The 22609-nt window shown below is 43.3% G+C and overlaps 1 protein-coding gene and 1 long non-coding RNA gene across 3 annotated transcripts in view; one reads left to right on the top strand and one right to left on the bottom strand.

Moving 5' to 3' along the window:
- Positions 1–22609, top strand: part of ARHGEF33 (Rho guanine nucleotide exchange factor 33) — a 91782-nt gene that overhangs the window by 14107 nt on the left and 55066 nt on the right. For both annotated transcript variants that reach the window (XM_042982119.1, XM_042982118.1), the window contains exons 7-14: positions 705–929; positions 5537–5666; positions 10901–11033; positions 12996–13079; positions 14254–14337; positions 15990–16138; positions 17133–17297; positions 19881–20697. In XM_042982119.1, coding sequence (XP_042838053.1) covers positions 705–929; positions 5537–5666; positions 10901–11033; positions 12996–13079; positions 14254–14337; positions 15990–16138; positions 17133–17297; positions 19881–20697 — 1787 coding nt within the window. The remainder of the gene's footprint in view (positions 1–704; positions 930–5536; positions 5667–10900; positions 11034–12995; positions 13080–14253; positions 14338–15989; positions 16139–17132; positions 17298–19880; positions 20698–22609) is intronic.
- Positions 110–20122, bottom strand: LOC122237398. The gene is made up of 6 exons (XR_006215918.1): positions 19346–20122; positions 17656–17717; positions 13039–13146; positions 12722–12811; positions 10926–11012; positions 110–183 (listed from the first exon to the last, which is right to left on the bottom strand). It is a non-coding gene; the product is annotated as an uncharacterized LOC122237398 (long non-coding RNA).

The following is a 22609-nucleotide window of genomic DNA, read 5'->3' as shown; positions in this document are numbered from 1 at the left end:
TATAGTTTATTTAATTTAAAAGTTATTTACTTAATAGACAATTCACCAGTATTTTATAAATTATTTCATCTTCCCTCCCTCCATTTTGCACCTTACCATTATCAGGACCAAGAAAGACAAATTCCACAAAAAAACATTGTGTTTGGCATCTTTCTTCTGTATTTTTTTCTCTGGTGTGCTCACCTAAAAGGAAGGAGATACAGGGAGTCAACGTATACTATTACAAATTAATATATTATTATATAAATGTTTTAATTTTTTTTAATGTTTATTTATTCTATCTGAGAGAGAGCAGAGCTTGAGTGGGGGAGGGGCAGAGAGCAAGGGAAACACAAAATCCGAAGCAGGCTTCAGGCTCTGAACTCTCAGCACAGAGCCTGTTGCAGGGCTCAAACCCACGAACTGTGACATCATGAGCTGAGCCAAAGTCAGCACTTAACCGACTGAGCCACCCAGGCACCCCTATAAATTTATTTTTTAAAGTGCCTTAGTTAGTAGAAACTACATACAAAGAATAAGGATGTATAGGCCAGAAACAGACAGAGGTGATCCTTTGTAACTGTGGAAACTTTAATCCTTAGTTGATGTATTTAATCCTCAAGTGGAGGGGGTAGGTATACCCAAACAGGGGCATACTATTTAACCGTTAACAACAATTTTTTTTTTTTTTAACTCAGATATTGATGGCGGGTGCTATTTTTCAGGAATGAACCCAACAACTCCTGAAGCGGAAGAAAACCTTAAGCCTTGCCTTTCGGCTGATATCCAGCCCAAGGGCCATCTCTCATCTGGTGTGTGGAGGCAGCCCAAGGATGGTAAAGAATGGGGAGAGGAATATGTCACGAAAGACCACCCAGATAAACTCAAGGACGCTGGCCAGCCCAGGCACAGTTCTCTGGAAAATGTTTTATGCGAAACCTCTTTAGCTGGTAAGCCCTAGAGGGGAATGCAGGCCGAAAGTTTGAAGAACAGGAAGCCTACAGGCTACAATTCTTGCAATTTAGATTCAGTGGAGATATGAGACCACCTGGTCTCCAGTTTTCTTTTCAGATGAACACTAAAGCCTGTAGAGGGGAAGGGATTCACCTGAGGTCACATGGCAGGCTTGGGACCACCACCTTGATTCTGGGGATCGATGACATCTAGAAATGCAGTGCTTTGGGAGAAAAAAGGCATAAAGGTGGTGGAGAAGAGGGCAGAATTTTGTGAACTCTTTTGTCAGTGACGCAAAATCTTCCATATGTGCATCTTGGATCGGAAGTCTGCCACCAAAATACCAGATACTGCATCAAGGTCTGTCTTCCCTCCCTCCCTCGTTTCCTTCCTTCCTCTCCTTTCTATCACTAGTTGCTACTGAACACCTATTATATGGCACATAATGGCACTTCCCTCTGGCTATTTTGTGGAAAGTAATTTTCAAAAATTAATTTTTATTATCAAACACATGAAAAAATAAAGAGTACCGAAAGGTTTATTATGAAGAAAGCAGCAACCCCTTTAAATTGTTTTCACAGTTCCTTCTGGTACTTGCTTCTGTGTTTTGAAACCAGTTTATGCTATTTTTTTTTATCAGTACTTTACTGAGGGTAAATTTACATAAAGCAAAATTCACAAAACCTAAGTTTAAGCTTATTGACTTTTTATGTATGTATGTATGTATATCCCCTTGTGATCACTCTCTGGATCAAGATATATAATATTTCTGTTACCTCAGAGAGCTCTCTCATGCACCTGAAGAACCACTCTTCTGACTTCAGTCACCATAAATTAGTTTTGTCTGTTCTGGAACTTCATATGGAGGGAATAATACAATGTATACTCTTTTGAGTCAGACTCCTTTCTCTCAATACACTATGTGTCTTTCATTCAGTAGTTCAATCACATGGAATATATTTACCACAATTTGCCTATCTATTTTCCTGTTGATGGACATTTGGACTGTTACCGGTGTAGGACCATTATAAGCAAAACTGGTATGAATATTCTCATCTAAGTCTTTTTTGGATGTATGCCCTCATTTCTCTTGGATGTATACCTAGAAGTGAAATCTCTAGATTCTGGGGTAGGATTATGCTTAACTTTGAAAGAAAACATCAAACAGTTTTCCAAAGAGGTTGGGACATTTTATACTCCTACCACTAATGTCTGAGAGTTCTGGTTGCTTGACATCCTTCCCAATATTTAGTATGGTCAGTCTTTGAAATTTTAGCCATTCTCATGGGGGTGTAACTGGTATCATATTGTAGTTTTAATTTGCACTTTCCTGATGACTTATGATGTTGAAAATCTTTTCGCATGCTAATTGGTTATTTCTACACCTTCTTTTATGAAGTGCCTCTTCTTATTATCAGTTACTAGGATTTCTTAATATATTTTGGATATGAGTTCTTTGTTAGATGTATGTACAGAGAATATTTAATTCTAGTATGTGGCTTGCTTTTTCACTTTCTTAATATTCTTTTGATGAACGGATGCTCTTAACTTTGATAAGGTTTATCAATTTTAAACTTAAATTTTTTTTAATGTTTATTTATTTTTGAAAGAGAGAGACAGAGACAGAGACAGAGACAGAGACAGAGAGGGAACAAGTGGGGAAGGGGCAGAGAGAGGGAGACACAGAATCCAAAGCAGGCTCCATATGCTGTCAGCATAGAGCCCAACCTGGGGCTCCAACCCCCGGGCCATGAGATCATGACCTGAGCTGAAGTTGATGCTTACCTGTCTGAGCCACCCCAGCACCCCAATTTTAAACTTTTTAAATAGATCATGACTTATGTGTCCTTCCAAGAGATCTTCACCTATCCCAAAGTTGTGAAGATATTCTAGTGTGTTTTCTTCTAAAATCTTTATAGTTTTAGCTTTCACATTTAGATCTATTACTTATCTTTTGTTGTTGTTGTTAAGTAAACTCTACACCCAACATGGGGCTCAAACTCGTGACCTTGAGATCAAGAGTTGCATGCTCTACCAACTGAGCCAGCCAGGCGCCCCAATCTATTAATCTTGAATAAATTTTGATGTATGGTGTGAGGGAGTCCAGGTTCTTTTTTTTTCCTCATGTGATTATTCAGTTGCTTCAGCACCTTTTATTGAAAATATCTTCCTTTCCATATTGAATTGCATAGAGAACATCAAGTGATCACATTTGGGTGGGTCTAATTCTAGACTCTATGTTCTTTTTATTCCAATTAGCAGAGAATTTACATCTTGATAGTATTGAGTCTTCCTATCAAAGAACGTGGTATATGTCTCCCTTTACATAGGTCTTCTTTAATTTTTTTAGCAGTGTAATGGAAAATCTTTCATTTACATTTTTCTTCTTTTCCCCAGAAGCATGTGTCCAAGAGACCTCTGTCCTCCTGCTCCGTGCTGGCCTGTTGCACTGCTGCCTTCCCGGGACTTCCCACTCTTCCTAGGAATTCCCTTCATAGTTCTATGCTAGATTCCTGTTTGTTTTTATCTTGTGTGTCCTTCTTGGTTTCTCGGTTTACTTCTCGTTTGATGGAACCTATTGTCCAGTAGCTTCCGCATACTTTGTTGATAATTTAGGTGAATATAAAATCTTTTTCCCTCATCATTTTGAAGCCATTGTTCCATTGTCCTCTAATTTCTCGTGTTACTGTTGGAAAGCCCAGTACCATTCTGATCCCCAGTCCTTTGTATGTTACTGGATTTTTCTCTCTGGTAACTTTTAGGATCTTCTCTTTACCTCTGGTGTGCTGAAGTGTCACAGCGGTGCGAGAGTCTTTTTCATTAATTACGCTGAGCACAATGGGCTCTTTCCTCTAGAAATGAGTGTCCTGGTATTTTTTTTTTTTTCTATTATTCATTTGATAATATGCTCTCATCCATTTTCTTTATTTTCTCTGAAACTCCTACTAATTTGATGTTGGGTCTCATGGATTGATTTTCTCCACTACCATCTTTTTCTAGTCTATTTTTCTTCAACATGTCTTTCTTGTTTTGGGGGTGGGGGAGTAGGGAAGAAGGCAGGAAACCTCCTTGACTTTACTTTCCACTCTTTCATCTTTGAAAAAATGCCAAAAAGTTTCTTTTTCTCCTCCTCCTTCTTCTGGAGTGTTCTCTTTTCTTAAAACAAAACAAAAACAAAAAACAAACAAAAAAAACCCAGCATCATGTAACTATTAAAATTTTTTTTTCCCCAATGTTTATTTATTTTTGAGAGAGAGAGAGAGACAGAGCGCAAGCAGGGAAGGGCTAGAGAGAGAGGAAGACACAGAATCTGAAGCAGGCTCCAGGCTCTGAGATGTCAGCACAGAGCCCGATGTGCAACTTGAACTCACAGACCTTGAGATCATGACCTGAGCCAAAGTCAGCCACCTAACTGACTGAGCCACCCAGGCGCCTCTAGCATCATGTAACTATTAAATGATTAGAATGTTTTTCTCGTACCTCTTTGAGGTATTAACTGTAGGATTTTTAAAAAGTTTTGTTTCTCCATTGTCTCTTTTATTAAGGTATATATAATTGACATGCAACATTATATTAATTTTAGATGTGCAGCATAATGATTTGATATTTGTATATACAGTGAAATGATCACTACAGTAAGTCTGGTTAACATTGTCACTACACATAACTACAATTTTTTTTTCTTGCCGGAACTTCATGTCTACTCTTTTAGCACCTTTCAACTATGCAATATGATATTATTAACCATAGTCACCATGCTATACATTCCATCTCCTGCATTGTCTCTATTTATTCCTAATGGGTAAATACCTTTTTCTTCATATACATACAGCCCTAAATAAAAAGAAACTGCAAAATTCTATACTGGCCAAGCTTATCAGGAAATGGGCTTCACTGTAGGCTAATCGAGTGGCAAATTAACTTTTCGATAGGTGACTTCCTTATGTCAGTGTCTGTAGGTCTTTATTCCTTGGAGAGTTCCATTTCTTCAGTGGTAGATCCTCCAGTCTCCTGCCTGAAGAGTGGCAGGAGTGGGAACTGGCATTGTGGGAAGACCTCCAGAGGAAGGGGCTGGGGGGGCAGGAAGGTCTCCCTGTTCCTCCAGAAGGACACAAGCCTTCTGAGTTCCCTTGTTTTCCTTTTGGCATCTCAACTCTTCCTTCTCCTCTCTGATGTTTTTAGTCCAGACCCCAGAGATAAGGGCCCCTCTAGTTTAGTTTTTCCCATTTTCGCATGGGGCATAAATGAGGAAGCCATGTGGCATGGGGGGGAGGGGCCTGGAAGTTCAATTGCACTTTATGTAGACCATGTCTCCTGTTTTCAGCATTGCTCCTAAATTGCACTTTCTGTGGCACCTGGTGCCTCCACTTCTTGAGCCTTTCTGCTTCTTAGCAGATTTTCCATCTGCGGATGAGAACACCAAGGTTTTGTGCCCTCACTCTGCTGAATTAATTACCATGCTTCCATTCTGTTTTCCATCTTCCAAAAATTTGCCGATGTCTCTTTTTATTGGGTTTAGTGTCTTTTTATTGCTTTCTATAATTTAACAGAGTTTTGGGAAGGAGTGGTTGACAAAAATTCCCTCTTTGATTTATTTTTAAAGCTAAAAGACAGACCGTGGCTCTAGAACTGCTTGAATCGGAAAGAAAATACGTCATCAACATCTCTCTGATCCTGAAGATCAAGGCAACGTTCCAAGGGTCAGATGGAAAGAGGAATTCCAAAGAGAGAAGGTACCCATGTATTCATTGCCTTTCCTTTTTCAGATTGCTTAAGATTTAAGGTAAGTTGTTTATTGTTTCCATTTGGGGAATTCTGGGACCTGTGAGGAGTTCCAGGAATAGTCTTTGAAAAGAGCGTAGGCAGTGATAGCAGGTAACCCCTGGCAAGTCACAAATTTAGATAAGAAACTGAGTATAGTCTCTGGGGCCTTCAGTATCCCTGGCATGTCTGTAAAGAACCTAAAGGGAAAATAAATGCTACAGTGAGGGAGATGTTGCTCTCTGTTGACATCTGCATGTTCTCGTGGGACCACAGGTCTCACGGGGGGTGTAAGGGAATGGACGCAGGGAGGTCTGAAGGACTAAGTGGCCATCAGATAAATGGCATGGGGCTGGTTAACCCTGGCACTTGGATCTTTCTCATTTGTTCAGGTGGTCCCATAGTACCGAATGGTGCACAAGTGGTGTGTGTATGTGGTGTGTGTGTGTATGGTGTGTGTGTTGTGGGGCAGTGCTTCCACAGGGTCTGGAGCATGCTGGTCCCAAGATTACAACACTCTTTTGACAGGTATCTGTCCATAATCTTTCTATTTTCTCTGCCTCTTCTCCATTGAGAAAAGCAGGAAGGAGGAAACTCTGGTTTGGTGGAAAGGACTAATGTGATGAAGTTGGAATAATCCAGATTAGTTGAGGAAAAGGTCAATCCAAAATCTTGGAAAGTCTAGATTATGGCCTATTATAGATAAACGTGGCATTACCGGTTTAAATACGCTATCAGGTAATAGACACTGATGGTTCATATTGTGAATCTATCTAGGGAAGCCCCTAATTGTCAAATTTTCCTGCTCTTTTCCATCCCCTTGTTTCACTTGGCTTTGCGGCTACCAACATGGTACCTAGTCACCAGAGCACAAAGCTTCCCCTAGCTAAATGGCCGAGATGAGGGGATACTCCCTGACAAACTCGAAAATGACTTGACTATTTTCAAGAATTATTTTACTGCAAAACTGAGGTAAACAAAGCATAGAAAACAAGGGACAGAAAGGGTGATGTGACATGGTGAAAACTCTGACCACTGGAGACCCTGGACCAGGCTTCACCTTCTCTCAGTGGCCACCTAGAGTCCTGCTGGTCGTTCCTTCCCCATCTGGCCCCTTAATTCCCCTGCTAGACTCCAATCTTACATATGAATCAAATGTAAAGGCAAGTCTAACTCTGGGTGTGGTTTTGCTTCCACATCTGAGATACTAAGCCAGCAGCTTCTCTTCCTTGTCCCTGAAAATTTGGGGATGGGGTAAGGAGAGAGAATTGTTCATTTTGGATCACAGTAATTAGGCATTTCAGTTATAACTTCATGAAACCTTCACAAGAACCCTGTGAACCCTGTCTTACAGATGAAGAGACTCAGGTCCAGAGGGGTTTAAAGCCACATGGCCAATTAGTGCCCGAATTCAAACCCAGGCTTGTGTGCCCCTGTCCTTGTGATCTTTCCACATCATGCCACTTCTCTAAGGACCTTGTAGTTTCAAAGACGTCACCTGACTGACAAGCGCCGTATCAAATTTCTCAGCCAGAAGCAGACTTTCTGTTTCTTCCCATCTCACAACTTACGCTTCCCTCCTAACAGCCCACAGGTTCTTACTTCAGATCTCAACTGATTTGTCAGGTAGGGATGCTAGAAATGTGCTTGGCTCACGGAAGCTCTCTTCTACTTGCCATCACTTCCTGCTTGTCTAAGATGTTCTCCTATGACCCACTGCTGAGGAAGGACTAATCTCCCCCAAATCCTGAGATTAAAAAAAAAATTAAAACTATTATACAAAATTCCATGAAAGTAAGATAAGTTATTCCTGATATCCATGACGATGCTATGCATGTTAGTTATTTACTAAGCTGACCCTCTTTTTTCTTTTCATAGATCAAGATGAGAAAAGCTTTAAGTTGATACTCTCAGTCTTACTAATATAAAGATTCTAGTTCTGAGCTTTGCAGTGTTGCCATTTTTCCACCCTAGGGTTAGATTTCCATTATCCTCCTTCAGTTACTACATTTCTTCTTTTTTCTAAGCTTTTCTGAAGCCTCTGTGTGTGCTTTAAATAGACCAGCTGAATGAAAACATAGCAGAATGGGATTATTCCTTTTCTCTACTGACATTTTCCCCCATGTAAAGATGAAAATAAGTTAATAACATTTCCTATCTTTCCCATCACACATTGCAAGGCTTCAGCACTTTCTGCTCCTGCTGAAAAGTAACTTGGGGGTGAAAATAAAACCCACCGTAACTATAACCTGACACTCAAAACTGAGGTTGCCACATCTTCTCAAACCTTTAAGATACAAATTTAGGATTTCCCTAGGGGGGAAAAAAGCCTTCAAGAGCCTCCTCAACCTGTTTCAAGCCAGCCCTGCGTCTGGGCTGAAAACTGCAGTGGCACAAGCTACCAGCGGAGGTCTGAGTGGAACATGTGGGCTGTTGTTCATTTGTTGGAGGATCACAGAAGTTGGAGTTCTTGGATTTTTCTGGTCTGATTCACTCTATAGATAGAATTATAAGCTCAGGATCAAATAGTCCTGTCTGTCTGAATACTTGTAGGGAGGGGCAAAGTCAGCTTGACTTGACTGCCAGTTAGTCTTATAAGCTAAACTCCAGTGCCACATCCACCAAGAACTCAGTGTGCTACAGATCACCACCAGGTGGCGAATGTTTCTTTATCCACGCGGGTCAGATTGGGTCACATCCTGCTGCTGAAACTCAGGAGTTATTTTGGCCTAAAATTGAACTGGCAAGAGCTAAGTTATTAATTTGAAACTATAACTGGGTTTTCTTTCATTGCTTTTAGTTTATTTCCCTTGTTTTTAAGTACTGTGGTGTGGGAGTTGAAATAACTTTGAAGGTTTTAAAAAACAATAAACAAATTCACGTTGCCGTAATTTCACTCCTGGTAAGGAACAGATAAGAAGTTGAGCATTTAATACTTTCATCTTCATGAAAAAGTTGCTTCTGAGAATCAGGTCTGGCTCTAGGCAAAACAGTGAAATAGGTTATGTGTGTGTGTGTCTATACTGCTTGCCTTCTTTCTCTCTCTGTTCTCCATCTCCTGGCTCACGTTCTCCACACTCGTCTCCAATTTCAAATAATATCCTTATTAAATAGAACATTTTTTCCCCAATATTTGGTGAAGAACCCACCACAAGTCATTGCTCTTCCTGTAACTTATGTGTTTCCATAATACTTGATGGGGGCATTAGCCTTTTCTGACCCTCATCCCTCACCCTGAAATCTCTGTTACCCCAGTGGACAGTCCAGGAGGTACTTGGACTCCAACCAAGTTACCAGCTCTCCAACGCTGCAAGTACACTGATCACCATGTAGCAGAAGGCAGCTGTCTCAAAAGAAAGAGAAAGAAGGTGAGCTCAGGTGAGGCCAGGCAAGGCCAGGAGAGCAGTAAAGAGAGAAAAAAAGGAAAGGGGTAATCTAAGAGATATTACAAAACCTAAAAGGACAACCTATCTCCAAGTCATATCTTACCATGGTGTGGGGCCCTAACAGCTTTCAGTGTCACATCAGGAATATCACCGGAAGCCATGGTAGTGTTGGGTGGGGAGAAATCTTTCACATCTAGACCTTTTGCTGGCATAGTGTTTCACTTGTTCAGTTCAATCAGTTGTGCTTTCCTCCAGCAATGTTATGGTTTCCTCCCAGTCAGACTGTCTCCTAGCCACTCCTCCAAATTCCCTCTGTCCAGACAGGGATCACTTAGATCTCCTAAGCCCACCATGCCAGCCATAAGAGCTCAGGAAGCGCAGACCAGCAGGCTTTGCGTATGCGGAGACCAGTGGCACAGGAGGTGGAGGCGGAAAAGGCAGGAATGAAGGAGGCCTTGTATCTTTTCACAGGGGGCTGGGTACCCTCTCCAGTCTGTGTGTCTTCTCTGAGCTATATCTCCAGGGGAGTCTTTGCTTTCCTTGGAGATGGGTTGAAAGACCTCTTATCAAACTGATGGTCTTTCTACTGTTCTCAACAAAGGTCTGCTTGTTCAGGGTGGACAAAGCACACCAACTGTCCACTAACTTACTCTCGTTGGACCCTGGAGAAATATCCACGTAAGTTCAGCTCTCGGTGACAAGCAGGCCAGCACTTTCATCTTTGTTAAACGTGTGGTCTTCAAAACACAAGGGAGCCTACTTTCAGTTCCCATAAGTCACCAAGTTAGGGCTCAGATCCCTGCTGTAGCCCAGCAAGACTCCATTTCCTTGCAGCTTGCATCCTTGTTCCCATAGGCCTCTGATTGTCCCACTCTTCTCCATCCACCCCCTTCTTCCTCCCATGATTCTTTCTCTCTCTCCTCTCCACTGTGTCCTTCTCTGACACTTCTCCTCCCTTCATTTCCTCTGAAAAAACAACAAAACAAAACAACCAAAAAACAAAAACAAACAGACAAAAAAAGAGGCACACTAAGGGATGGGGGAGAGGGCTGTGAGAGTAGGAAGGGGCTCTGTGAAACTCCTGGGAGTAACAGGCCAGGCCTGGTCTACAGCCTTCCCAGGCAAGTCTCTGTCCTTGCTCAGTTTTCCTCTTGGATAATGACGGGAAGGGAAATGAACACTTTCATATGCCTGTCTCCTGAGCGTTTAGTTGCCAGCTTTAAACAAGTTTTCCTTCTTCCCTAAATCAGTCTCTTACCCAGTAGCTAAGAATGACCAAGTGCCACCTCAGTGCTGTTGTCTACAACACTAATTAGAATAGTCTATTTTGCACATCAAGTGGAAATAACTTTAAAATTTTGGAAGAGATTTCCCTGAGAATTTCCACTGTCGCATAAATGAGAGAGTAACAGTTTGGCTTTAAAAAGGCCATTCAAGGGGTGCCGGGATGGCTTTGTTGGGAGGGCGTGTGACTCTTGATCTCAGGGTTGTGAGTTTGAGCCCCTTATTGGGTGTACAGATTACTAAAAAAAATAAGCTTAAAAAAAAAAGCCATTCAAGTGATATGCTCCTTATTAGTACAATATAGATTTGTGTAGGAACCATTGCTAATGGGTCTTTTTACATCCTGAGGATATTTTCTGTCAGGTCTACAATGGCAAACTTTAAAAAAAAAAAAAATCCTGAATGCAGAGCTCAGGATATGCGGAGCTCAGAATATTTTGAATGACTGGGAAAATGGGACTTCCTGCATATGTTCTTATAGGCTCTTTTCTTCTCTACACCTGGTTTGTGTGATCCTATCTCTATTCTGTTTCAAGCCTCTTCCCTGGTTCTTTACGGTACCTTGTCCAGCAGCACCTCGATTTGCTCCATGCTCTGCAGGAAAGGGTCCTGAAGTGGCCACGCCAAGGAGTTCTTGGAGATTTATTCCTTAAATTAACAAATGATGAGGTAAGTTGTAAAAAAAAAAAATCCTGCATAAACTTGAATTACATGCACCTGTGTCTCTCTTGTCTGCTTCTCTGAATGGAGAACCTCAAACCAGTGATTTTTCAGAGATAGGAAACCCGCTGAGATCTAGTCTAACCTCCTCACTCTACAGATAACGAAATAAAGTTCAGAGACATTGAAAGACTTTGCTGAAATCACCCGGCTAGCTAGGCAGTCATGGATCTGTTACCCAAGTCTCCTAACCTCTAGCCCATCGCTTTCCACTGTACTATGTAGAACGGCCCATTGAGTATGCACGTAAGTGTGTGTGTGTATTTGTCTATCTATCAATCTATCAATCTATCTATCTATCTATCTATCTATCTATCTATCTATCTATACATATCTATCCATCCAAAATTAGTATAGGGGGGTTTGTATATGTGCTTGTATTTCTCACCTAATTTCATTCCTTAGCGGTATTTAAAAATGTGATAGGCAGTGGTTTGTCTTGAATGTTTTTTATTTTCACTTTTTGGAGAAGAGTGCTAAGTTTTGAAATCTCTGTAATGTTCTACAAAGAAAGTATGACCCAGGCCAGAGGTTGCAAACTCAAATGCCTACGGGACCAGGTAGTGATATAAATCAGTGGAAATAAGTGGAGTGTAATACAGTATGGACTGTTGGGAGGTGAGCTTAAGTGGAACACATATGCTTTTCTACAAGGAATATTATCCAATTATTATCCAGGAAGAAGGGACTAGAGTTTCCAGATCTGATATTTTAAGAGACGCTGGAAATCCAGAATTTTGTATGAAATTTCTTATTTAAAAAATATTGTGAGGGGCGCCTAGGTGGCTCAGTCGGTTGAGCATCCGACTTCGGCTCGGGTCATGATCTCACACTCCGTGAGTTCGAGCCCCGCATCGGGCTCTGTGCTGACAGCTCAGAGTCTGGAGCCTGCTTCGGATTCTGTGTCTCCTTGTCTCTCTGTCCCTGACCCACTCACATTCTCTGTCTCTCTCAAAAATAAATTAACATTAAAAAAAAATAGTGTGTGGGCTAATTAAAATTGGTCTGCAAGCCATAGTTAGCCTGCAATCAAATTCTGTATATTGGTGATTCTCAACTGCAGGTAATAAGACAAAGTTCACAAATTATTTACTTGTATAGTTTACAAACTATTTACTTGTATGGATATAATGCAATCCCTCTAATACCACTTTTACTTGTTTGTATTCAGTATGCTTTCTTGGGCTGAGAGTTGTTATATCTGTGGGAATATAACTTTGGAAGCTGCAAATTGTTTTCTTGAAGGCATACTGCATAGAAGAATAAACAAATGGTGGGAATATACAATTAGTGGCAAAAACTGAGAATCACTGGTCTAGACACCGGAAGGTGGGTTGGACAACGTTCCTCACTGGATGCAGATGACTGAAATTAAAAGTCACTTAAAAACAAAATAATGCATTTTAATCATTTAACAATTTAAAAATACTTTTTCGAGGTGCCTAGGTGGCTCAGTTGGTTAAGTGTCCGACTCTTGATTTCAGCTCAGGTCTCAGTCTTGCAGTTTTATGGGATCGAGTTCTGCATTGGGGCTCTGTGCTGACAGTGTGGAGTCTGCTTGGGTTCTCCCTCTCTCTCTGCCCTTTATCTCTCTCAAAATAAATAAATAAACACACACACAAAAATTTTCAACTTACATGACCCCTCTCCGCTGCATTGGTTTTTCACTTTCTCTCATGAAAGCAGGATTATTGAATGTTGGTTCTCAAGTTCATAGGGATATTTACCTTGAAACCAAAAAGTTAAAAAAAATGAATTAAAAAACCCCCCAAAACATATTAATGAACACATTAAATGATCAAAATAATCTCTGCAAAGTACTCCTTTGTGAAACACACGACTGTAAAACTATTAGCTGCTATCATTCCTGTTTCCAGAGTCTTACCATGCATTTTTGTGTTTGTTTTTAAGAATAATTTCTTGGATTATTATGTTGCCTACCTGAGGGACCTACCTGAATGCATCTCTTTGGTTCATGTTGTTGTTCTGAAGGAGGTAAGGTGACTCTGTGTGTGTACTGCCCTTTGGTTACAGGTATATCTGTAGGAAGTTGCTCATCCACCTAGGGGAACACAACACATGCACTCAGCTTGTCTTCCAGGCTGAGGAATGGCTCCAACAGAGTCCCTGACACCCTACCTGGAGTTAAAGGAGCCCACTCGAGGATGAGTGCCAGTGCTTTGGTCCACACCCTGCCTCGCTGACTCTCTGTTCTATTGCACTGGAAGTTTACACAAAGTAAACAGGTGTTCTAAGCAGAGATCCTCAGGCCACAGCTTGCATGCTCTATGAGGGTTTTTTTTTTTTCCAGGTACAATTTGAATCTGAATATTAAACTGAAATCATCCTGTGTCAGTTTATAAGATCATAAAGTGGTTCTAAACATGTAGCTTTAAGTATTGCTACTGCAATGCTATAGTAGGTGCTCAAGAAGCACATATAAATATCTAACAATTCTAGTTATTTTAGGTCAATAGGAAGAAACTCTATCAGAAGCCTAAAGTTAAGAGTTAATCAAGTTTCACGAGAGGTGAGGGTCTCTTTCTTATTAACATTCTACTTCCACCCCCCCTCCCAACTACTCTCAACCCTATAAGTATAACGCCTACCACATGTTAGCACCCATCAAATATTTGAGGAAAGGAAAGTAAGGGGAGGGGAGGGGAGGAAAGGGAAGGGAAAGGGAGGGAAAGAAAGGGACATGGGGAGAGTCCAACATGTTTGCTGTGCCAGCCCGGCTGACCAGTTTCTAGTTATACTCTGTCTTCACCCTCATGAGGCTCCAGTCCACCCTTAGGGCCTATTACTAAGCCACTGTAATGAGTACTTACAAGAGAACCTGAATGAATTTATTCAACTCGGTTATAATTTATTGAGTGCCCACTTGTGTCCAGCACTGTGCTAACAAGAGTAGTGGGGAGGGAGGGGGTTGTTTGGAAAGTTGGGTGGATTCGAAAGAATGATATGATATGCTCCCTGCTACAGAAGAATTGTCTCCTTGAGCATGTCTCTGAACAAGTGGCCTATCCAATGAAGGACCATGACACTTTAGAGAAAGAAAATGCTCTGGGAATAAAAAACTCTGCCTACTCTGGTAGGACTGACTTTGGGGTTCTGCAGCCAGAGCCAGAGGGACACCAAAGAGTGACTCTACCTTTCTTTCATTCAGGGTGACGAAGAGATTAAATCTGACATCTACACACTGTTTTTTCACATAGTCCAGCGCATCCCTGAATATCTGATACATCTGCAGGTAGGCGTGGCTAGGAAGTCACCAAGATGATTTTCAAGCTAAACTACTATTTTTGGCTTCTAAATGAGAAACACTGTAAAGGGTCAAGGAAGAATCATTGGTACTTCTAAAGAGTAATTAAATGATTTAGATTGCTATGATTATCCCATTCCTACCTTGTAGTACGAACCACAATCTCAATGTCTAAAAATTTTTGGTTCATGATGTCTGCCTTTGAAGTTCTATCTTCATTTACCAGCAATCACTACCTCTGCTGATCCAGGATCTTTCTATAGAAGCTCCTGGTAGACTCTAAGTACCTATTGAGTCCCTTCCATCTTGTTCTACAGCCATCTAAATGTACCCCTAAACTCTTACCCCATCCCTGGCATCTAAGAAGTATCTATGTAACCTGTCCACTTAAGTGCTCTTTGACTACTTTCTTTTGCCTTGAGTCCAAGAGCCTGCCATATATTGCTTATATCTTATGTCACAGACAAAGCATGAAGAAGTTGATGAGGTGACTTCTGCACATCATTTTTCCACAGGGCTTGCAGCACCTTGGAGGAAGTAGAGTTGAGAGAAAGGCTCACCAGCATCCCTACCAGTCCCTCTTATTTCTAACATCCACCTATTCTGGTTTAATTGCTGACTGATTTTCCTAAGTAATTCAGTTGAAAGCATCTTAGAAATGCTTGGGATTTATCTCAGGTAGAAGTAGCCCAGTATCACTATTAAGAAGACTTTCAATTATATGTGGCTTTAGATTTTAAGATCTTCTCACAATAAATTAAATTATCTTATTTAATGTTTTCAATAATCCCATGAAAGAGGTATTATTACCATTGCTTAGATAAGGAAATACAGAGCCAAAGAAGTTAAGTAACTTCCTCAAGTTAACACATGTTATAGGTGAAAAAATCTAGGACTCAAACCCAGGTCTTGCAAGCAGTATGATAAATGAGAGCCCCGATTCTACTGTCTGACGAGTTCAAATTCTGGCTCTGCTACTTGTTAGATGTGTGGCCTAATGAAGATTACCTAACTTCGGTGTGCCTTGATTTCCTTATTTGTTAAACAGAGATAATGATTGCACCTATCTATCTGTGGTAAACATTAAATGAGAAAACAAATATGTAAAGGGATTAGTACTTGGCAATAGGAAGACTCAATACACATTAGCTTTCCAGATCCAACTAACATGCATGTTTCACTACCACACAGTAGGCAATATAGTAGGGACCACCAGACCAGGTTTGATCATAAACATCCTCCCCTTGATGTCTGACATTCTCACCATTAGTCTGACTTATTTGGGTTATAAGGCATTGCTTATAGACAGTAATTGTTAGAATGGCTCCATTACCTCAAAAATCTAATGAATAGATCCTTCAAATTTTTCAGATGGAATTAGCCTATGTTTACATCCAGCCAAAACAGGAACAGTGATGACTATTAGTCTCCCTTGGTGGGATGGACAAAGAGAACGTCAAGTTTAACCTTTCAGATTAATTAGATTAAGATTAACCTTTCAGCCAATTAGATTGGCCATATGTATTGTTGTTTTGATTAAATGGCTACCAAACGCTCACAACAGATGGAGGCAAAGGGTACAAGAGACAAAATGTTTCATTCTAATTATGCAATGCTGCTTCCTTTTTTCCTCCATCCAGAACGTCCTGAAGTTCACAGAGCAGGAACACCCTGACTATTACCTACTTCTGGTGTGTGTTCAGCGCCTTCGAGTATTTATCTCGCATTACACCCTGCTGTTTCAATGCAACGAGGATTTGCTTATTCAGAAACGGAAAAAGCTCAAGAAGTAAGGTTCTGATGGTGCTGCTTAGAGGGTTTATCAAAGGTTTCTAAGAACAAGAGTACAGACAATGTGGGTACCTGTCACAAGTAACCGCACTGTATTGAAAGTGGCTGAAATGCAGTGACAGGAGGTAGAAGAGAACAGAGAAGAGGTGGGGAATGAGATGGCCAGGCTGGCTATAGGGAGGGAGGTACCTATTACCTGGGGGAAATTACCTCAGAAAAATAAACAGTTTTACTCTAATACTTATGCAGACCCCTTATCTCATGTTACTAACCATTGAAATTGTTTCCCTAAGCTTGCCAGACTAAAAAAATGCAGTTTAAAGGCCAGAATGCAGGTTCTTTCATTAATTCAACAAATATTTATTGAGCACTTACTATGCATCAGGCATTGCTCTATGCACTGAGTATACTGCAACGAACAAAACAAGCAAAAATCTTTGCCACATGGAACTCACTTTCTAGGGCTGGACAGCAAGTTAATAAGTAAGTTAGATAGTGATAAGTGCTATGGATAAAAACAAAACAAATAAGGGAGGGGTGGTGGTTGAACAAATTAATGCTAAAAAGAAACAAAAAGGGCTGACTGGGGAGAATCTGGGCTTCAGAGGGAACAGAAGCAATCTGTAGCAGAACTTTCTAATGACCTGGATTTCCTTCAACCTCATTCCAATCAATGAGGAAAACAGAATAATTTCTGTGGGTGTTTGAGACCGGAAAAAGATGCTGGTCTGGGGGATATCTTCCTATACCACCCCTTTCCCCCAAACTTAATTCAGGCAATTAATCAGCATCCTTATTCTTGCCCAGCATCTAGCTTACACTGTTATGTAAACAACCTTGTTTGTAGAGGGCCAGAGAGAGAGAGAGAGAGAGAGAACTTCACAGATGAGCTTCATCTAAGAAATGTCTCCTTATCTTTCTTGTCCTAATCTGTGTGTTCAGAGCCAATTTCCCAATGTACACCCTGAAAATGATTACTTCTATTCTCACAGGTCATCCATGGCGAAGCTGTACAAAGGCCTGGCTTCCCAGTGTGCAAACACTGGACAAGATGCTTCCCCCACTGCAGGCCCTGAGGCTGTCCGTGACAGCGGGATCCACTCAGAAGAGATGCTACAACCCTACCCTTCTGCTCCCAGCTCTGGCCCTGCTGTCACGTAAGCACCTGTTGCTGTGGAAATGCTAATGGCAAGGCCCTGGGTGCCAAGTGGTCTGTGTGGGGTAGCAGGACAGCCTGAACGAGGAGTATGATCTACAGGACTCTCCTCTCTCTTGCCCCATCAGGCCTATGTGGGCAGGCAAGCAGCTGACGCAAAACTTGGATCCCAGAGGAAGGCTAATGTCAAGGGGCAGGCCTAGAGGCTGACGGCTACTCCTAACAATTTACCACACATAACCACCCTCCATCTACAACATAAGTCTCTTTGGGTTTGGACAGTGATTGGGTGGAAGAGAGTGCCGCAAGAAGACAGGAAGGCATCTTATAGCTCCTCAGAAGGGTGGGAACCTACTTACGTTCTCCAAAAGGTACAGTAGAGGGAGAGAATCCCAGTCAGGGGGGAGTGGAACTCCAGGCTCTGAAAAGAGAAATAGGCCTGAGGTGATGCACAGAGAGTGTAGTTTAGTCCTCCTGATTCCCCTTGAAGCTTCTTCATAAAAGGACTTCATAAGCTCTTTTCTCCACTTGTGACAGCTTCTCTTAAAGTTTTTCTCTGCTGTGGATGTATTTGACAGCTTTTTAAAGTCTCTGCATACAATCCTCTAGCACACTAAGCTGGATTCTTTTTTAAGTTTTATTTATTTTTGAGAGAGAGACAGAGAAAGTGAGTGGGGGAGGGGCAGAGAGAGGGAGAGGGAGGGAGAGAGGGAGAGAGGGAGAGAGGGAGAGAGGGAGAGAGAGAGAGAGAGAGAGAGAGAGAGAGAGAGAGAGAGAGAGAGAGAATCCCAAGCAGGCTCTGTGCTGTCAGCATGGAGCCCAACGCGGGGCTCGAACTCACACACCGTGAGATCATGACCTGAGCTGAAACCAAGAGTCGGACTCTTAACCGACTGAGCCACCCAGGTGCCCCCACTAAGCTGGATTCTTATTGAACAAACTTCTTGATGATTTTTACATTAAGGAATAGGCCATTTATGTATCTGGAACTCTTTACCTCTAAAGGATAAGGATAAAGTCAACTTGGCTACTTTTGAAACCAGGATTTCTGGAAAGATAAGGGGAACCAAAACTCAAAATTCCAGGGGCACTGGGGTGGCTCAGTCGGTTGAGCATTGGACTTCGACTCAGGTCATGATCTCAAGGTTCGTGAGTTTAAGCCCTGTGTTGGGCTCACTGAGAGAGAGAGAGAGAGAGAGAGAGAGAGAGAGAGAGAGAGAGAACACACAGGAGCATGTGGGGCAGGGGCATAGAGAGAGGGCCAGAGAGAAACCCAAGCAGGCTCTGTGCTATGAGTGCAGAGCCCAACTCGGGGCTTAAACTCACGAACCATGAGATCATGACCTGAGCTGAAATCAAGAGTCGGATGCGTAACTGACCTAGCCACCCAGGTGCCCCCACTTCAGCTTTTATGAGAATGATCTTTGAAGTGAAACAAACAGAGCCCCAAAATGAAATCCCTAGAGATTATATCTAGCCCGAAAAGATGGCTGCCATTGCACTCTGTGTTGGGAAAATAGCCAGTAAAAAACTCAACAATTTCCAAGTTAAAAGACAATTCAGGTTAGGTCAGCATTTCATTTATCATTTCTTTTCACCTTTGAAAGTGGGAGACCTCATTTTCACCTGATAAAGATACTCACCAGAGTATCACCAGAGAAAGATACTCAGCATTTACATTTGTATTTTTAATGCATTTTTGTGGTAGAATTAATAAACGAGTAGAACAATCAGGCTGGGTCAGTGTGTAGTCCTCCACTCACATCTGCCTAGCTGTTACCTTCCAGAACTGGCAAATCACATCCAATCTGATGTGTATACTACCCTAATATCCTATGTAAATTATTCGTTATTCATGATTAAACAAAACATCCTTCCATGAAATTGGGCATATTCAGAGTGACAGCCTTTTCATTTCGGTCATGTTTTTGTGGGTGAAAGTTTGAGACAACTTTTAAAAGCATGCTCTATAGCCACAAGGAATTTTTTAGTTTTTTTTCTTATGAAAACTTCAAATATACACAAAAGTGTACAGGGAACCCCACATACCATCATCCAGATTCAACAGTTTTCAAGTTTGTACCACACTGATTTCATCGAGGAATATAATTGTTCTTAAGCGTGTAGGTCCAGGAGCCGAATAAAAGTTCTTTCCATTATTTTGTATCATATTGCTAGGGCAAAAAAGGGAGAGGAGAGAAAGGAGGCACCTTGGGGCTCTGGACACGTGGTGGGCGGGTAAGAGCTTCCATATGTGGAGTGATGACCATCCTGGCTCACCAGCCATCTCTGCGCAGAGCCTTCTTGCTCAGACGGATACTTCAGGCATCCGCTTTATAGACAGCATTTTCACCCTCCCACGTGGGGACCAGGGCTCGTGGGGACTCCCTGGCTGGAGACGCCTACGGAGCTTGGTCGGTGACACACGTAGACGCCTGGGAGGGCAGAGAGGAGAGGACCTGGCAGTTTTGCGCCTAGGCGCTATCTGGCTCCCGTGTTGCTCCCGGCTTCGCGCTGCTTGGGAAGCGGCCTGAACTAACCAACCGTAAGCACACCTCTTTTTGTACTGTTTCCTTTTTTACAGACATTTGATGCCCCCAGTGAAGAAAAGCCAACAACCGCAAAGCTTGATGGAGAGCATGCAGCCCGGGAAGCCCAGCGAGTGGGAGATGGAGGGCAGAAAGCACGAGAGGCCCGAGAGCCTCCTGGCGCCAGCGCAGTTCTGTGCAGCCGAGCAGGACGTGAAGGCGCTGGCCGGGCCCCTGCAGGCCATCCCCGAGATGGACTTCGAGCCCTCGCCCGCCGAGCCGCTGGGCAACGTGGAGCGCTCCCTGCGCGCCCCGGCCGAGCTCCTGCCCGACGCCCGCGGCTTCGTGCCCGCGGGCTACGAGGAGTTTGAGTACGGCGGCGAGATCTTCGCGCTGCCCGCGCCCTACGACGAGGAGCCGTTCCAGGCCCCGGCCCTCTTCGAGAACTGCTCGCCCGCCTCTTCCGAGTCCAGCCTGGACATCTGCTTCCTCCGGCCCGTCAGCTTCGCCATGGAGGCCGAGCGGCCCGAGCACCCGCTGCAGCCGCTGCCCAAGAGCGCCACGTCGCCTGCGGGCAGCAGCGGCGCCTACAAGCTGGAGGCGGCGGCGCAGGCGCACGGCAAGGCCAAGCCGCTGAGCCGCTCGCTCAAGGAGTTCCCGCGCGCGCCGCCCGCCGAGGGCGTGGCCCCGCGCCTCTACAGCACGCGCAGCAGCAGCGGCGGCCGCGCGCCGCTCAAGGCCGAGCGCGCCGCGCAGCCGCACGGCCAGGCCGCCGCCGCCGCAGCGGCGGCCGCAGCCCGCGGCGCGCCCAGGACCTTCTTCCCCCAACAGAGGTCCCAAAGCGAAAAGCAGACCTATTTGGAAGTAAGGAGGGTAAAGTAAAACCGAACCCAGACCCACAGCGCCGGCAGCCCCGGGCCTAGATCTCCAGGGAGCAGCCTGGGCTCCCCTAGCGTGGAGGGGAAAGCGGGCTGGCCAGAGGGGGAGCGGAGGCCGTCGAGGGAGAGCCCAGATCGGAGGTTTGCCCCCTCAGATGCCCCCGGAGGCGAGCGGTAGCGCCCGTTCTGCAGTGCCAGGGCACGAGGGCGTGTTCTGCATGTGTATGTATGACGGCAAAGAGCCAGCAGGAAAGACGGACTGTTAGACCTGCTTACACCGCCCCCCTCCCGCCCCCTCCAAGAGTTAGAGGTGTCCTCTGCCTCGCTGCTTAAGCTGTGGCACTTCACAGTTGCACTTCACTTTTAAAGACCTGCACGCAAGTCCCAGGCTCGTTTCTTCCTCTGCCCGCTAGGCGCACCTTCTTGTTGAGGCGTTTAAAACCCAACGCGGTGTGCCAGCCTGCTCCACTCCTCGACACGCACTAGCCTTGCTCGTAGCTAGGGAAGAGGCAGGTGGCTCAATCTCACAGTGGACTCCCTGCAAAGTCAGCGGCAAAGCGAAGTTCATTTCTGCTTGCTTACCTTGTGCCTGGGAAAGGGTGTTACACTGCTTTGCAGACTCCACTGGGATGGGGACAACAAAATAGTCAAGGAGACATTGACTCACAAGTACCTTCTTTAGCGTCCATATCATTGTTCAGTATTTTGATGTCTAACCTTGCTGTCTGCAAGCCTTGGGACATTTAAAGAGGTGTTTAAATACTTACCCATGAAAGGTCTAGTAGTTCCTGAGCAAACACTTAATTTCTCAGCATGTGATTAGAATAACGCAATTTCTGATTAAGCAGAGAGTAGCTGGATAGCTTTGACCTCTGCCACCATCCTTCCTGTTCAACATCACTTTAGAAATGGTGGTTAGGGTTTACAGGGCAGCTCTGTATTGGTACATCTTGAAAATGATATAGTCCAGAACTAACTTTACCTGCATTAAGTATCATTTGTATCAAGCGCTGGAGATCCTTTGCCTAGGCTGAGGCGGCGGGTGTTCCAGGAATAAGGGCCCTATACACCTATTCCTATTTCCAAGTGAGTGGGGACAGAGTGAGGATCACTGACTCCTTTCATTCATTCATTTTTCAGCAGACAGGGAGCACCTGCTTCCCACTGGGCTCTGTCCTAAGTGCTGAGGGTTCAGAAATGAATGGTGCCTAGTCTCTGACCTCCAGGACCACTGGCTTATCGCAGGGAGGAAACACAGAAACACAGAATTATAATAAACTGTGGGAACACAGGGGAGGGGTATTTAAACCTTCCTGGGGTGATGATGGTCAGAGAGGGCCTCCTGGATAAACTGAATGTCTGAATTCAGTTTTAAAAGCTGCCTAGATGACGAGTGAGATAGGGAAATATGAACAAATGTGACAGGCCCCAGGAACAGGAAGGGACTGGGTTGTGAAGAACCTTGGAACTTGTAGCTGATCTGGACTCCAGGAATCCAAATCTGACTGGTTTCTGCAGAGGGACCTTCCTATGCTCAGCTAAAATTGCTGGGATTCCCCCAGGGTTCCCAGAGGTGTTTTTTTTTTTTTTTTTTTTTTTTTTTTTTTTTTTTTTTTTTTGTGGGGGCTCTGATTTTCAACTCTGAGCATTACAAAATTCTATTAGGCAAAATTTCTTAGACAACTCAATCTTGGATATGTGTTGAACTTTAAAAGTTCATTAACAAGGGAAGGAGATAGGAAATAATAATGCCAATTCAAAGTGACTTGGGATGGGCAAAGATTTACATACAGAACCTTCTAAGTAGTATAGTCTAAGCTGCAAAGAATGCTTTTCACATGTTCTTAGAAGTATCTTTTATCCCCCTATTTAATATGTGAAAAAATGGGAGTTCAACAATTGACAGG

This window comes from Panthera tigris, chromosome A3 (genome assembly GCF_018350195.1).
Source record: "Panthera tigris isolate Pti1 chromosome A3, P.tigris_Pti1_mat1.1, whole genome shotgun sequence".
In the NCBI taxonomy this organism is placed as follows: domain Eukaryota; kingdom Metazoa; phylum Chordata; class Mammalia; order Carnivora; family Felidae; genus Panthera; species Panthera tigris.
This window is presented reverse-complemented; position numbering and strand designations above follow the sequence as displayed.